Source organism: Rhinolophus sinicus, linkage group LG05 (assembly GCF_036562045.2).
Source record: "Rhinolophus sinicus isolate RSC01 linkage group LG05, ASM3656204v1, whole genome shotgun sequence".
Taxonomy (NCBI): Eukaryota; Metazoa; Chordata; class Mammalia; order Chiroptera; family Rhinolophidae; genus Rhinolophus; species Rhinolophus sinicus.
The window spans coordinates 29,942,173-29,960,025 of NC_133755.1; the positions used below are offsets into that span (position 1 = coordinate 29,942,173).

The 17,853-nt window shown below is 39.1% G+C and overlaps 1 protein-coding gene across 1 annotated transcript in view; it reads right to left on the reverse strand.

Annotated features, from left to right (window-relative positions):
• LRPPRC (leucine rich pentatricopeptide repeat containing) overlaps positions 1–14,005 on the reverse strand; it is a 95,446-nt gene extending 81,441 nt beyond the window's left edge. Inside the window, exons 1-3 of the mRNA XM_019748633.2 lie at positions 13,801–14,005; positions 2,616–2,809; positions 1,200–1,322 (exon numbers count right to left, since the gene is read on the reverse strand). Of these exons, the coding sequence (XP_019604192.2) occupies positions 1,200–1,322; positions 2,616–2,809; positions 13,801–13,949 (466 nt within the window). The 5' untranslated portion in view covers positions 13,950–14,005. The remainder of the gene's footprint in view (positions 1–1,199; positions 1,323–2,615; positions 2,810–13,800) is intronic.
• Between the last annotated feature and the right edge of the window lie 3,848 nt (positions 14,006–17,853).

Genomic DNA, 17,853 nt, shown 5'->3' on the forward strand with positions numbered 1-17,853 from the left:
ACTTAGAAAACCCTTTTCCATTCTGAAATACATTTATTTTTATCTCTATTTTTAAAAACTTCTAAAAAAATAAACTTGTCAACAAAATTAACTCTAGATGAATTAAAAACTCTGAGGTAAGGCTCTATCTTTATTCTATGTGCTACACATTTCTTGAAGAATATTCCTAGATATTTTAGATATGTGACTGTATCCATTTTCTCCATTGGATTTTCTAAGTAGGAAAAGTTATAGATTGACTTTTTAATATTTGCAACTACTTTACTGGAAATTGAGTGTATGGGATTTTACAGGTAAAAAAGCACGTCACCTAAAAAATAGTAATGTCTAGCATTGTTTCACATCTTATTTCATTGCCATTATGCATGATATTTATTAGTTGTTGGCTTTAGATTTTAACATATTAAAGATGCATTCATTTATTCTTTAAGATTTTTTAAAATCAGGAATGAACATTGGGTCTTCTCAAATGGTTTAAGCTACTATTTTTTGAATAGATACTATGTTCACAGTTCAAAACTGAAAAAGTATAAAAAGGTATAGAGTAAAAATTATATCGTGTTTATTATTCTTCTAGAAATGTTTTAATATTGTATTCACATAAACATATAAACATTTTTTCTTTCAAAATTGTAACATACTATACATACTGTTCTGCACCTTAATTTTTTTTTACATCTTGGAGACTACCTGACATTAGTATATGAAGAACTCCATTTTTTTTTAACAGTTTTATGGACACTCCATCATTTATTTAACCAATCCGCTAGTGAGGAACATTATAAAGTTGGTTCCAATTTCTTACTATTACAAACAAGCTACAATGAAGATTATTCTTCTGCAAATATGAATACATCTGTATCTAAATTTGGACAAATGGAAGAGTACATCTGTATCTAAATTTGAACAAATGGACTGCTTGGTCAAATGGTATGTGCATTTATAACTTTGACGGACCAAAGGCCTTCTTAGTTTGTTCTCTTGCTTTTTGGCTTACTATAAAAGTAATACTTGTTATGGAAACTTATTTTATTCTTAATGCCCCTAGATGTCACTATAACTCACCAAATAAATCATTACAAAAAAATTATGAATCAAGTAGCCTTTCCATAAAATTAAATTATATGTAAAGAAATTTTTTTACTAAAGCAAAAAATATCTACACCTTTTATATACATCAGATATTCAAACAATCATACCCAATTTTTTAAGTTTGTCCCATATCCTGTGAGCCAATTCTGTTCTCTCTGAGGACTTTAGTTCAGGCAAGAGAGAACCACAGCTGCGCAGCAGAAGCAAGGCTTGATTACCACCTGGGCAACCTATGCAAAAAGATTAACAGAACGTTTAACACAGTACCAATACCATATAAACATCAAATCTTAAACTGAAATCTATAAATATTCAAAAACCTCCTGCCTCCCTAAAAATATTGAGTAGCTGTAAACTGAAAAAGTCCTATCCTAATCCACAAGCATAATGTACAATGCTACTAAAAATTCTAAGTTCTTAAAAAATTAGTCTCCTTTCTTAAGGCAGCTAAGCTTATGAATCCACTTAATCTGCAAGACTATAGAATACAAAAATACAAAGAACCCAATTTATGTGCAGTGCTTACTGCTATTCAAAGGCTAAGCTTCTTAGTATCTTATGAAATAATACAAATCAGTACAATTAAACCCATGAATATCCATTTTAGGCTTATAAACAGTTACAAAACATGAACTTCCTTCTCCCTTTATCCATGTCCTTTATCTACATGTCCCTGAAAGCTGACTGTAAAAAAACAAACCACTTATTATATGATTCCATTTATATGAAGTATCTGGAATAAGCATATCTATAGGGTACAAAGTACAGTAGTGGCTGCACAGGGATGGGAGGGTTTTGGGGGATGATGGAGGTATGGAGATTTCTTTTTGAGGTGACAAACTGTTCTGAAATTGACTGTGGTGATAGTTGTAAACTCTGAATAAATCAAAGAGAGAAAACGAAAAACAGTATTTAAATGCACATTAATTATGACTGACACTTCTTTGGTATACCTCATTAGCCTATAGCTTCTTCACGTGACTGAAATCCATGGATGGGCTTTAGGAAGTGGGTGAATGCTCTGAAACTGCATGTAGGTATGTCTGTATGTGGGTTTGGGGGTGGGGGAGTAGAGGTCCTACAAGCTTCCACCAAATTATCAAAGTTGCATAAATGACTCAAGTATATTTTAGCAGCTAAAATGAAAGTAAAAGGGAAATGATTATCTGTTTCTGGGAATCTGTCATATGTGATCATCTTAGGGACAGCTGACGATGAAAGACAAGAAAAACTAGTATCTTCCAAGAAAATTTACCGCTGGAAGTGACTCTTTTATAAACTGTGGAAGGCAAAAAGGCAATTTTTATTTGACTTTGCAATAAACATCTGAAATGAAATGTTTCAGTTACTCAAAACTTTGCCCTGATGAGTTGGAAAGACAAGAAAGATTACAATCATAACGTACAATCAATAGAAATAACAAACAAAATAAAAAGTATCAAATAATGTGCTCTACAATAAGCTTGCCCCCAAATAAGTATTTATGAATAAGTTCAAGTTTTTGAACAGAAAACTGGAAATACCTGAGACACAGGCATTATCAAAGACTTTTTGTAGAAGAGTCGTGGTGATACGGCCAGTTCTTCGGACAGAATTATCTAGTCTCATTAGAGCCCAATCAAACTGACTGGCATTCCTCCTTTGAGAAGTGGGCTCCTCTTGAAGATAGTTTTTTTCAGCTGCAATGGCATACAGCCTGGCTTGGCTCAGTAGCCCTCTATAAAATGAAACACAATTAATAATAAATTAAGTCAACTACTATCCATACAGGTCATCTTCTTGAGTGAAAATTATACAAAGCTTTTTTATTAGATACTAAATACACAAATTCATAGTGCAATAGCATTATGCCCATAGAAGTATAAACTGGTAGCAAAGCAAGTTTTGACTTTTACTTGGAATAAAATCATATGTACATAAAAAAACTATATATGCAAAGTAAATCTCTTGAATAATTATTTGACAGTGTCTTGAGAACCTTCCATATGGAATCGTTTCAAACTAGACAATACTATGATGTGTTTTAAGTGTTCTTTAATCTCCCTTAACCAAAGCCATCAAAAATAAAACCAGATTTCTGGTGTTAAACATCATTCTCGGGAAGTCAAAAGGAAAAAAATGTTTATAAGCTAGGTAAGGTCAGCCTAGTACATGTGTGTTTATAAAAGAGCAAACAACCTTTAAACCATTCAATATCTTACGAGTACAAGTCTCATATGCAAGCCAAATGCTCTAAAACCTGAAATCAGAGATATTCCATGCTGTAGAAATACAAGCTACACCTGATTTGCAAATATCAAACTTAAAAATAATCCTCATGTGTAAAGGAATCCCTGTCATAAATTTTTGAATTGAATTTAAACTTTCTCTACATTCATATATTACTTTCACAAAATTTCTAATTCAAAGATTTACATACTTACTCCAAAATATTTTAAACTTTCCAATAATAGCCAGAAAGTAAAAACAACTAAATAATAAACACTAAGTATATATTAACTGAGTATAATGTAAAAATACTTTACTTATTAATACAAGAATGTCTTCAGAATTACAAACACATTTTTCTGGCATGTGTGTATTTTTATCAGTCAATTACCAAAATAAATACAGAGGGTGCCAAAAAAAAAACAACACCAAAAAAACATATACAAGGGGATGCTTTGGTCAACATTGCTCAAGCAGTAGTTCGTCATAATCAGAAGTGTCTGGACCCTGATGGTAACCACTTTGAGTACCTCTTGTAATTGCAGAGGTCAAACGTGACTTGTATTCATCTTCTATTATAGGTATATATTGAGTATTACAATTTTAATAGTTTTCTTTTCTTAAAATGTATATACATTTTTTTTGGCAACCTCTATATTTATATAGTAATAAGCTTAATAAAACTGTTTATTTCCTACCTTATGTCATTAACCTGGATAACCAGTCACAAACTGAATGATGAAGCATGTGATGCTAAAGAAAGCTACAGCCACTGGTAGTTTCACCACAAGGTCATGTAAAACAGAGGCAGTAATTGATACTAGACTAGAAATGCTACCACTGGGATCTGGGACAAAGCACAACCACTCTGGCCGTCAATGATTCTACCTAAGTAAATAAATAGCATGGAATAAAAAGTAAAATGGAAAAAATCAGGATACAAACTGAATGACACAGTGTCTGATCTTTGTAAACCTAACGATCAGTACATTGTAGATGGCTAGTTGACTCTAGCCATCTAAGTTTGTTAAATGAGCTGAATTAATCAAGTGCTAGATTATTACCTACCAACTGCAGAAGATACCCTCCTACATGTATTTGTCCCTTATTTTCAAAGGTTTTCTCTGGCCATTTATCTGGCTACTGGATCAGTTACTACTAAACTATGCCCTTGTTAGTCATACAAATACAAAATGACATTATTTTAAATCACCCAGAACAATGTCAAGTTCAGGTGAGTGTGCAATATTGTTCAACAATGAAAGCTGACTAATATAGGGATTTCAAAACTGTAGAAATATAACATTTGCCTAAGTTTTTTCACACAAACCAAATCTGATAAACTGTGAAAGAGTATTAAAAAATAAAACCTGTGCTAAAGTGCAGTTTTAAAATGCAAGATCGAACAAACACAAATAAAATTCAGGCAGAAGACAGAGATGTTACAATAAACCATTCTGAACACTCTAAAGCTAATTTTTCTTACAACTAAATCTTTAATGCAGCTGAGTCTCCTTTACATACATATGTGTGTAAAGAACAGCTTGGCTTTCGTTACCGGTAGTTAAGTTGAAATATAAATCTGCTACGAAATAAGCTGGGGTGGGGGAAGGATTACATATTTAAACCAAAGGATTCTTCAGTCTTCAAAAGGATTCTCCAGTGCTTCCCCACATGGCAGTGCTTTCTAGTTATTATTTAGCCCAGAATTTATTTTTAAATTCATTTGAACACACCCTGGTAGAAACAAGAATTTCATAGCCTGAAACATTAGGTCTGTTGTGATAGAAAGGAAAGAACAAGTTCAGGGGTGGGTGCATGCAAGGTAGGCATCTAGCCATCAGACTGGCACAAGCTGGAATGCACTGCCTCCAACTTCTGATGACCAAAATTGATGTAATCATATGAGGGAAAATTATTTTATCATCTTCTCAATCTCATAAATGGCTCAGGAGTTCCCTCCCCAGACTCTGGCACTCCAATATGCAGGTTATCCATGAATTTTCTTGCAAAATCTGGCATTTAAAAAGTTACTTTTCTCAGTAATTTTAATTGGTGGTGGTAGTTTTTACTTTGATACTTTAGTACAAAAAATAATGATTATATAGTTGAGTGTGTGTATTTCAAAAAGATACCAGAATCAGATTATGAGCAGGCTTCCATGGGACTCCCCTTTTAAACCTCTACCATTTTTAAATTAATACTTTACTTTTTCAAGGCACTTTTAGGTTTACAGAAAAATTATCCAGAAAGTAGTTTCCATATACCTTCTTCCCGTTTCCCCTCTTAACAGTTTGTATTAGTGATATATCTGTTACAAATTATGACCAACACTTATTATCAACTAAGGTCTATAGTTTACAATAGGCGTCACTCTGTGTGTACATGTCTGTAAGTTGTGACAAACGTATGACATGCATTACAGTGGCATACACAAGTTTCATTGTCCTAGAAACGCCCTGCACTACCCCCTTCCCAAATCCCTGGCAACCGCCTTTTACTTGTCTCTATAGTTTTGCCTTTTCTAGAATGTCATATAGTTGGATCATACAGTAAGTATGTAGACTTTTTCAGACTGGCCTCTTTCACCTCGCATACATTTGAAGTTCCTCCATGTCTTTGGCTTGATAGCTCATTTCTTGTTAGTGCTGAATAATACCCCGTAGTATGGATATAGCACAATTTGTCTATCCTATTAAAGGACGCATTGGTTGCTTCCAATTTGGGGCAATTAAGAATAAAGCTACTATAAACATTTCCGTGCAGGTTTTCGTGAATATAAATTTTCAACTCATTTGGATAAATGTTTAGGTGTGTGACTGCTGGATCACATGGTAAGCTTATGTTTATTTAGCTTTGTAAGAACTGCCAAACTATCTTCTAAAATGGCTGTTTCATTTTGCATTCCCACCAGCAACAAATGAGAGTTCCCTATTCCCCCATATCCTTACCAGCGTTTTGTGCCATAGGTGTTTTGGATTTGCCATTCTAATAGGTATGTAGTGGTATCTAATTGCTGTTTTAATTTAAAATTCCCTAATGACATATGATGCTGAGTATCTTTTCATATGCTTATTTATCTTTTGCATGTTTTCCTTGGTGAATTGTATATTCAGAACTTCTGCCCATTTTTCAGTTGGGTCCATTCAGTGTCTCACTGTTGAGTTTTCAGAGTTCTTTGTACGTTTTGGATAGTCTCAGTGTTTATTTCTTTTTTGTAAACTTTTTGTTGAAGTGTTGTTCATTACTTTTTAAGCTTCAAATATCCACCGAACTAATTACACACGTTCTTAAAACTCTCCCTTCCCTATGCTCTTCCTCACTGCGGTTACAAACCAGTTTAGCATCACTTTGGAGTTATCAGAGTAAAAAAATACAATATATGATAGAACAGGTTATACTCAGTAGTTGATATTTATTTGCATTTAATTATACACGCTAGGAGTAGGAAATTATGGCTATAATCCTCATTTTACAGATAAGAACACTGAAGCAACTTGCTCAAAGTCACAGTAAAGCTGGTTAGTAACAGATGACAAGGCCGACATTAGTACTGGGTAGTCTCCTTGTGAAATGAGTTCAATACAGTCAAAAGGCATCAAGGAAACTGATCTGGCTGCAATAGGGGGTTCACACTGGAAAATAGTAAAAACTAAACCTAGACAGGGTGGGTGAGACTAGATAATGGAACACCTCCGATGGCTGATAAGTGATTTGGATATGCTTATTAAAGCGGACTGATTTTCACAAAGCTGCCCTCTCAGCTTATTTTGTTGTATCCTTCTGTAGTGAATGGGGATCTCAAACATCTCCTATGTTCTCACCAATCCCTTATTTTTTAACTATTCCACTTGAGTTTTCTTCAGCTTGTTACTATGGTTGACTACATGGATTAGTTTTTAAGTGTTGAGCCAGCCTTGCATACCCGGAATGGACCGAACTTGGTCACAGTATGAAATTCTTTTTCTACATTTTCTACATATACTGATTCCACTTGTTTAAAATGTTAAAAGTTCAAAAAGAACTCCTCCTAAAAGTGGTTGGTAGTCCTTTCAAATTTCTCCATTGCTACATGGTTCCCTCAAGCTCAAAATCTTAGGATAATTATTTTACTGCTCAAAATCCCTTTCACCCTTCGTGGGCACCTGATGGGATGAGGTTGGAGACGAAGACTAAATAAATCAGGGAGAATTCTGAAAGAGCCTAGATTTGATTCTAGGTACAGATTTTATTCCTGGTACAGAACTATATCCGAACTCTCTTAAATCTGAGGTTGTAGCATGATCTATTTCTGTTTTTGAAAAAGAACAGTCTAGCTGCTGGGCGGAGAATACATTAGCGGACAGCAAGAATTAAAATAGAGATACGCCCCATTTAGGAAGCTGTTGCAGTCGTCCAGGTGAGAGACTGATAGCAGCTTCGACCACAGTGGGCAGTGAAGATGGGAAAGAAATATCTATCACCAAGGGCCCCACCTGACTTAACTATAAATTCCAGGCCACAAGTAACACCACACAATTTAATTGTTACCTCCATGTAGTGAAGAAAATTTCACGTAAAAGTATTTACTTAATCCTCTGTATACATCCATTCTACCCTTTTACATATCATAGTCATAAACATTTGATCAGCACAATCTTCGAGGCAAGAACAGAAAGTTATACAGCATAATGGTAAAACACCAGCTTTAAGAGCGTGGGCTTGAGTCCTGTGTGTGTGACTTTGGACAAGTTACTGTAACTCTCTCCGAGCCTATATAATCTGAGAGACAACAGTATTTAATTCACAGAGATGTCACAAAGATTAACTGAGATATGCAGTGTTTCCCAAAATACCATACTTCTACTAGGGAAAATGATTTTAGATACCATATAGACAGATTTTCCATTTCAGTAGGTCTATTTATTTTAATAAATATTTTTAAATAACTATCACAGCAAGCTCTTTATTTTACTAGCATTCTTGCTTAAGACAAAATTAAGTTAGAGGCTGGCCCGGTGGCTCAGGCAGTTAGAGCTCCATGCTCCTAACTCCGAAGGCTGCGGTTCGATTCCCACATGGGCCAGTGGGCTCTCAACCACAAAGTTCAACTCCTCGAGTCCCGCAAGGGATGGTGGGCACTGCCCCCTGCAACTACAAACGGCAACTGGACCTGGAGCTGAGCTGCGCCTTCCACAACTAAGACTGAAAGGACAACAACTTGACTTGGAAAAAAGGCCTGGAAGTACACACTATTCCCCCAATAAAGTCCTGTTCCCATTCCCCAATAAAATCTAAAAAAAAAAAAAAAATTAAGTTATGAAAAAATGTCAGTTTAAACCTAAAACCAATGTCAAGAAAAATATTAAATATAAATAATTATTTAGGTAGTTAGTACTCAGATTTGGCAAAAAATCTGAAGGCAATACACAAATGCCCAAAGTTTGGGCAACACTGAGAAAGTAGACACAAAGGACTCAGCAAAGTAAGTGTAATAACTACGACATGTTTACTAGAGCTGTTTCTTACTTTTTAAAATGTATTAGCAGAAAGCGTAAGACTTATTTTAAAAGGCCTATTCAAATCTAAGCTACACTATCGAACAGCCATGGGATTCTGGGAAAGGTATTTGGTCTAGGCATTAGTAGTTCCTTCATCAGAAGGAAAACACCTACCTTGTACAGATCACATTAAAAACACATGATTCCTAACAAAACATTTATTATGGAATGTACTCAGTACACATTTGTTGATTGATCTTTTTTTTCTCCTCTTTTGCAGAGCTGTCACAATGAACTTTCTCCCAGAACTTTTCTGCCAAGACCTTGATTCTCCAAAAAGTCTTGCCCTAACAACAAGCTGTCCCCCAAACACAGCTTTATGCTTTATGGTAAGTCACAGAATTTTAGAATTAAAAAAGCCACCTGTAACTCTTCTACACTTTGATAACCATCAGTCTCCTGGCTTGCAACACCAACGCCATTCCTTTCCCCCATCCATGTGCCCCCTCCAGCTCAGGCTCCTCCAGTCCAAAGGGAGGTAGGTCTCCCATTTGTGACAAATCACCAAGAGTCAGTTGACCAGTTTTGGACCTATGATGTGACGTGGAACAAGAGGCTCTTCAGAACCTATAGTGAGAGTGAGATGGACTAGATTATTCTAAAGATCCCTTCCAGCATTCACATTTTGAGATCTTATCATGTGCTTACTGACCTGTGATAGAAAATCTTTAATTCCTAAATTTATAAGGTAACATGACCTTTCTTTTCAAAAAATCCTAAGTACATAAGTAATCCCTTCTGCACCTGAAACAACATATTCAAAACACTTCAGAACTGGGAATCACAGTATCCACAGCTGGATCCCAACTGGAGATCCTGGATAAATTATTTCACCCTTTTGAGCCTCAGTTTCCTACTCTGTAATATTGACCTACAGAAATTGAAATGTATGTGTGATGTATTCATACAAAGACTTTGAAAATGGTAAAGATCTAAAACAAACAGTACTACTGTTTATACTGATCTCCAAATCTACTGTTCCTAATTCTGCTAACATCCTTACCGATCTCTGTTTCCCCGCGCGCCCCCTCTCTCTCACAAAAGGAAGTATCTTTTCTTCAGTTCTGCACGTACCACTTAGTTGAGGCCCGATTAGCCGATTGTTCCTAACTGGTCTGTCCATCTCCAGCCTCTGTCTCTCCATGAGTATGGAAACTTTGTCTTGCCTGTACCTACCTCGCAACACCCTCCAATGCCTTCCAACCACCAAACGACCAACTTTCTACTCAACCTTGGTAGCTTCAAGGAATCAAATGGCCTTTGCAAGTATCAATTTCCACCACATCCCACCCACCCCACAAAGCCATACAGGATAAAAGCATAGCCTCCAAGTCTCTTCATGATCTTCTCCTCCCCTGGAACACTCTGGATACTCATTACCATGTGTCCTCTTAAAACTCAAGTGGTCCCCTACCACAAAACAAGTGTGACTGCTTTTCTCTCTGAAATACCCAGTACATTCCTCTCCTATGGAGAGCACATATATAACAGTTGTACATGTCTGTGCCTATATAGCCCTCTGTAATTGACAAACTTATACACACAAGGAGCATAGGCTGAATCGCAACCCCCGAGGACCCAGAGGCTCTTAGTAATTGCTGAGAATATCTTTTTTTTTTGAGAGGTAAAAAGGAAGGTTTCCTTCCTTCCAATGTTAGAGTCACATCATTTTGTCATAAGGCAATGTGCTCTTCACCTTTAAGGCAATCATCAATCCAAATCCACTTCCAAACTGATTTAGCTCAAAGCTTATCTTTGCTCTGAAGCACACAAGTATTATTCTAAAAAACACAAGAAACATATAAGCAGCATTAGATCCAAAAGTGTGAGAAAAAAAGTGTGTAAGAAAACAAAGTGTTTGCTCCTCCACCTCGCCACAGAGGAAGGGTAAGAGCTGGTTTTTAAGAAAAGCGGCTTTGTTTAAAAAAAGTGCTGAAATAGGAAAATGAAGAGCAAGACCAAAGAATATAAAAGTCTATACTTTTTGCTGCTTCAATTTTGAAAACAGGCTAATAATTCTAATAATTCACTTAATTATACTCATCTGTCCTCAGACAGGACATTCCTGGAAATCAATCAAGATCAGGGTGAATTTGTGGAGATGACCTGCTCTCCATGAATGGATTACACATAAGTATTCTTTCCAACTTCTTTGCATTTCACAATATTCCGTCCTCAAAGTCTAAGATTTTCATCGATATACTCAATTCAAGGCAAAAAGCATAAGACCAAATTCCTGCCTTCAAGGGACTTACAGCCAGGTCTGGAGTTCTGGTGGGTACACATGCAATCATGTTAATGGATGCTTTAGGGATTCACGCTGTGAGGGAAAGCAGAAGAAAGGAGAGGTCAGAAGAGAGAAGCAGTCAAGAAAGATTTAACAGAGGAAAGAACACTTGAGCGGGGGGAGGGGAGACACCTCAAAAGTGAACATCCTATTCAAAGGCAGGGAGATGTACACCATGGCCCATCAGAGCCTTGCTGGTCCACAGATCAGCCGCACCTTTATCACCTGAGGGCTTGTTAGAAAAGCAGAATCTCCGTCCCCTGCCTAGACCTACAAAATCAAAACCTACATCTGTTTAACAAGATCCCCAAGAAATGCTTGTGCTCATTATAGTTTCATAAGCCCTGCTGACTTTGAAGCAGTAGTTTGGTACGGCTAGAATACAGGATGCCATGGGAAAAAACTCTTAAGAAGCGAGGCTCCAGAGGTATATCCAGATCACAAAGCACCTTATTCGGGAACTAATGGGAGCTACCACAGAGTCTAATTGTAAGTGATTAGGAGTTCTCTCTGGGTGACAGAATTAAGAGTGATTTTCAGTTTGTTGCTTTTCCCTGTATTTTGCAATTGTTCCTCAAAGCACAAATTTTATAGTTTAAAAATACACAAAGATTCAATAAAAATTAATATAGTTAATACAAAAAAAATGATACACAATAACAATGAGTAAACAAGACAATGATGGCTTTTGCAGTGGTGAATGCAGTGGGTAGAAGAGTGAATGTGAAGTGATGCAATGAAGGAGATAGGAGCACAGACAGGAAAGAGAGATTGGGAAACATCTAGAGTAAGTCCCGGGTCCCAGGGAAGGCTCTGTTTTACAGGTGGGAAGGAAAGGATCTGGGCAGCTTACAGGCTGAGGGATAGGAGACTTTACAAACACGTATTCACACTGAAGGAGAAAAAGGAACAAATACTTCTCTTACTACTTGCTATGCGCTGAGTGATGAGCTTGTTCACAGTGGTGAACAAGACAAAGTTCTGCTCTCATGCAACTCATTTTCTACTAAGAAAACAGAGGGAAAAAAATAAACATTATCAACAAGTGAAACATAAAACTAAAAAAGGGTAGTTTTTTAGATTGAGTGTTGGGGTAAGTCTTCTCTGAAGAGAGAGCATTTGCGTCCTGAATGACAGGAAATCAGCTTTACAAAGGAGGAAAGCCTGCTACCTCTGAGGACCACAGAGGTTAGGTGAGATCAAGCAGCCAAGTCAATGGACCCCAGGTCTGATGAGCACCCAGACCTTTTATCATACCCTTCCTACTCCTTTGTTCTCGCTGTTGTTTCCCTCAAACCCAACAGTGAACATGAACAGTAACAATGACCCTCCTCTGGCCCCAGAGGGATGTTAAGGACTAGAAAAATAAGAGTAATTAGCGTGACTTTTTCACAAGAAACTTACTTCTGCAAAAGCAGAGGCGAAACTTCTGAAGGTTAACTATTGAGGCCTAATGAGAAAATCCAGACAGGCTCCAGGTTACAAGTAGGCTACATTCCAAAGATTTATAACTAAGTTGTTAAGAACATAAAACATTCCTCCGTACAATTTTACATAGAGAGGAGGTTTCCAGGCTGATCCACAAAGACCCATGTAATCATACGTAGTTATTACCAGTATAGAAACTAATAAAGCACTTACTAGGTACTAGGCCTTATGTTAAATGCTTTACATGCAATACTACCAACATTATTACGATTTCCATCTATAACTAAGGAAACTGAGGTCTGGAGATGTCAAGTAACTTGTCCAATGGTATCATGCAAATAGAGAGGTCTGCAGTCCAGCCCTGGTCTATTCCAGATCCTTAGCTCTTAGTCCTTACGCTCTTCCAAAATACCTTTACTTTAAACACCAGTCTTTCGAAATCAGTTTTCTCCAATTCTAAAACCTCAGCGCCTATCTCCCCTTCTCAGAATACTATGCAAATTAACAATTTCATCCAGCTTCCCTATCCCCTCTCCCACCAAAGTACATACCAAACCAATCTCCTAATAAATCTCAATTCATGAGGGCATTTATTTACACGTTTGACACCCACTGAGAATGTAACTTGCCTTCGCATCCCCAGAACCAGAATGCTTTGCACTTATTTATTTACTTACACTAAGAGCCTACTGTGACAATTCTCAACCCATATCATACCTTTGTGAATACTGAGAGGAAAACTCCTTTCAAGAAAATTCAGACAAAAGCCCAAACTGATCATAATGAAACGTCCATCTCGAAGCTATCCCCAGCTCACCCAAAATTCCCAGCCTATCCTCCTCCCCTCCGATAAAACTCTCGAAATCTAAGTCCTAGCTGGTTACTGATCACCAATAATGCCTGCACGTGGGACAGCACCCAAACCGATTCATCCCAAGGAGAGGACTAACACCTGACCCTCGCTGTAGACAGACTTCAAAGGCCCTCAGCGTCACAGGCCGTTAAGTACCGGTGGCCCGAGGGCAGGATCCAAGACGGAAGCAAGCCATGCCCGCGGCCATGACCTTCTGAAGACGACCAACCCAGTCACCTGGGGAGCTTGGCTCAAGACCCCGGGACGCTTGGCCGTGGAACGGCAAAAAAGGCATGGAGAGGGCACAATAGGGGCCCGTCCCTCAGCAACGTCAACGACCCCAGGGGACGCCCATGCTGCAGGCGGGCTGGGGGAACTGCCTGGGCACTCACCCGGCGACAGGCCCCGCGCGAGCGGCGGGCCGACAGAGGGCAGCGTGCGGCCGGCCCGGGCCGCCCGCGAGGAGGCGCAGAGAGATCGGGAAGCGCGGGGCCGCCCCGGGACGGAGGAACCAGCGGGCAGATCTCAGCAGGGCTGCCATGGCTCGGCTGTCCCCACTGCAGGCTGCACGTTCGGCTAGAAGGACAGGAGGAGCACGTGACAGCGGGGTTGCCCGGCGCGGAAGAGACCAAAGGCCGAGCGCGCCAGACGTAGGGGGAGACAAAGGTTGTTTTAGCTTGGAAAGTGGAAAGACCTATTTCGCTGAGGCGATATGAGCGTCTCGTACCCCGTTTTAACGACAATGTGGCTTGATTCGTTATATAAGGAAACTTCTCTTTCCGTCTTTTGTCCTTCATCTCATCATTTTAAATCACTCTACCTCCCTGAGCTTTTCAGTTGGTAGAGTCGGAAGAGGTCGACTCCTCCCAGGTTAGCGCAGGGACTTGCGGGGGGCCAACCAGCAAAAACCCCTTGGAACGCTAGAGAATTGCCAACTATGAAGATTCCCGGAGTGCGGAGCGGTTTTCTGTCGAGTGCAGGCGTTCAGCAGTTCCTACTCGGCGCCGAAGTTGCCGGGCTGATAGGAAGGTTCCGTAGCTCTCAGAAATGTGGAAGAGAAGAAACGTTGAGGACCTTTGCACTGTGCTAGTAGCCTCCAAGGATAAATACAATGTGATTTGTACTGTTGGGGCCAGGGTACAATGTAAAGATATACGTATAGGTCCAACCCTAAGTCTGTAAGCAGTTCCTCGTTTTAAGACATAGGTGGATCTTAACAAAGGTCGTGTAGTTTTAAAGCTGGAACTGAACTTATCTTCCCCAACTTCCATGCTGCCCTTCCTTCAGTAAATGCACCAGCATCGGAGGTAAGAACGATGTGATTAAGAGTCTGGAGCGAAATCTGGGGATAAAACAGGAGGCCCTTGCCTTCACAGGGTTTACAGTCTGGAAGGGTTCCCTGTGCACACGTGGGAAGCACTTCCTCTGTACCTGTCTGTATCCTACCCATGCCCAGGTGAACACTCAGAAGTTTCCTCTGGAAGCCCTCCATGCTAATTTCCTTGTTTGGTTGTTTATCCCACTGGACATTGAGCTCCTTCAGAGCAGGGAGTGTGTGACTGCTTCTTGTAGCCCAAGCACATACTCAGTGCCAGGCCCCCAGTAGGTTTCATTCCGTATTTACTGAATGAATGTATTTTGAGATTATCTAGCTCATCTCTCCTTACCCCCCTTCAAAGAGGAGTAAGGACAGTGGATGTGAGGAAAGAGCAAGGCAGGGAGGAGAGAGAGAGTGGGCATGGAGGTCTGAGGTAGTTGGGGCCAGATCTTGCAGGTTGTTACATCCTGCTTGCTGTAAGGACTCGGATTTTTATTCAGAATGAGATGGGAAACCATTGGAAAGTTTGGTATGTTGCTATATGAACCTATTTGCATTTTAAAAGAATCACTGGCTGCTGTTTGGAGAGGTGGTTCTAAGGAAATAAAGGTAAATAAAAGTAAGGAGACCAACGGGGAAGCCCTTACAATAATCCAAACCAGAGATGCTAGTGGCTCGGAATAGGGGGATGGCAGGCGAGATAATGAGACAGGATCAGGTTTACACTCAAATTGTAGAACCCAGAGGACTTACTGATGGATTGGCTGTGAGGTCAAGGATGACTCCAAAATTTTGGGCCTGAGCAATTTGAAAAATGGAAATGGCACTGATTAAAATGGAGGAAGACTAAAGGAAAACAGATTTAAGAGGTGCACTCAAACGTGATCTTCTGGAATATTAAGCTTGAGGTGCCTGTTAGATATCCTCATGTCAAGTTTGAGCAGGGGGTTGTCTGTACGACACGCAAGTCTGGAGTTCAGAGTTGGAGATGCATTTGGGGGACCTACGGCCTATACCTAATATTTGAAGCCATGGAAATGAATGAAAGCATCTTGGAAGAAAATTATAGTCAAGAGACGAGGTCCAAGGACTGAGGCTTGTGACATTTCAATATTTAGAGGATGTGAAGATAAAAATCCAGTACTAGAAATGAGAAAGACTAGCCAGAGAGGGGAGGAGAACAAAGAGAAAGTGGTGGAGTCCCAATTAACTGAGGAGGGAAGTAACCACATAAAATGCTGCTTTGAATTCTGGTAAAATGACCGTAGGATTTGGCAACTCAGAGGTCCATGGTGATGTTGAGTCAAAAGATTGATTTAAGTGAGTTTAACAGTCCATGAGGGAAGGGGAAGTGGAGACAGGGAGTATAACAAACCTTTTGTAGAATATACTGTGAGGGAGGGAGCTGAGAAAGGGGCTGGTATCTAGAAGGGGGTGTGAAATCAAGGGCGGTTGACTTTTTTTAAGATGGAAGAAATAACATGTTTGATGCTGATGGAAATTATATGTAACTATTTAAGTTAAATTAAATAAAAATTGAAAAATTCAATTCCTTAGTGATTAACCACTTTTCAAGTACTCAATAGCCGCAAGTGGCTAGTAGCTACCATATTGGACAGCACAGGGAACATTTCCATCATCATAGAAATTCCATTGGTCAGTGCTAAAGTAGGGAGTGAAAAATTGATAATGCATGAGAGACAGAAAGAGTACACAAAGTAGGCGAGAGGAGATGGGATCCAGTACAAAAGTGAAGGGGTTGACCTTAGATAAGAATCCAGCCAGTCTAGTCATTGTCACAGAGGAAAGACAGGTATCTGGTTATAGATGCAACAAGACTAATAGAGGTAGTAGTGAGAATAAATGGATCTTCTCTTCTAATTGCTGAAACCCTTAATCCCCAACCAGCATTCTCTGTACCGGGTTTCCTCCTGAAGTATGAAGCAACTGTTGAAATTCGTCTAGGCATTGATTTATTCATTCACTGTTTATTGAACACCTAAGATCTGCCACGTAGCAAGTTAAGTGCTAGAAAAACATATGATGGGCAAAAGCAAGAGTGGTCCTTACAGTTATGGAGCTTACATTCCAGAAGGTAATCAAATAATCACACTGAATGAATTACATACTGAAACAGGTTCTGAAGGAAAGAAACTTGTTTCCACGAGAGAGTGTGCCTCACCTGGGAGTCAAAAAAGTCCCCAGGGAAAGGATCCTTAGCTTGAGATTGGAAGGATGAATAATTGTTAACACATGCAAGGTGTGTGAACACACGTGTGTGTCTGTTTCATATGTTTGTGTAAAGAGAGAAAGAAGGAGTGATGTTTGCTTGTTTTTCAGTTCAGACTTCCCAAGTTCTTCTCAGATTTCTTCAGATTCCAGAAGCTGTGACAAAGAGGAAGGAAAGGCCAGGTTGATCATCCTCGGTTTGTCCCTTAGCTTATTCTGAGCTATGAAATGGATTCACAGGTTGATAAGAAAATTAGGGGTCCATGTCCCAGTGAATGGTATAGCCTCAGAACAGACTCTTACTAGGAAGGACAGCTTAGAAGCTAGATTTTGCAAAAGTATTTAACTGCTTGGTTTCCTCATGTGTAAAACTGGTGATACCGATCCCTTCCTCCCAGGACTTTTTGGGGAATGTTAGTTAAAATACATAAGTACTTAAAGTACCAGGTACATAGGAAGCTCTGAAAAATAATGTAGCTACTACTATGATTGTTGTTGCTTTTCACGATCACATCTAAACCTCATGCATTGGGTTCTTCTCCAGTCTTTCCTTGGGTCTGATATTTGACACCAACATCTTAACTGCCTAGTAACCTATAACTAAGGTCTCAGACTCCTAACTCGGTGTATTCAGTTGCTAAGTGCCTTGTGTAAGCGAAGCACAGGGCAGGTTACATCCCAGGGCAAAGAAGTTATGCATACTGCACTTGATGACCTTAATTTTATTAAGGGAGGATAAAACACATACTAGTGTATACAGATAATCACTACATAAGGCAGTGTGATGAGTGCAACGAAGAGGAGGCAAACCAAGTGATAGCCGGGCTGGAGAACAGAAGAAGGTTCCGTGGTGGGAATGGCATTTCAGCCCTTGAAGGCTGGGGAAGATTTTTAAATG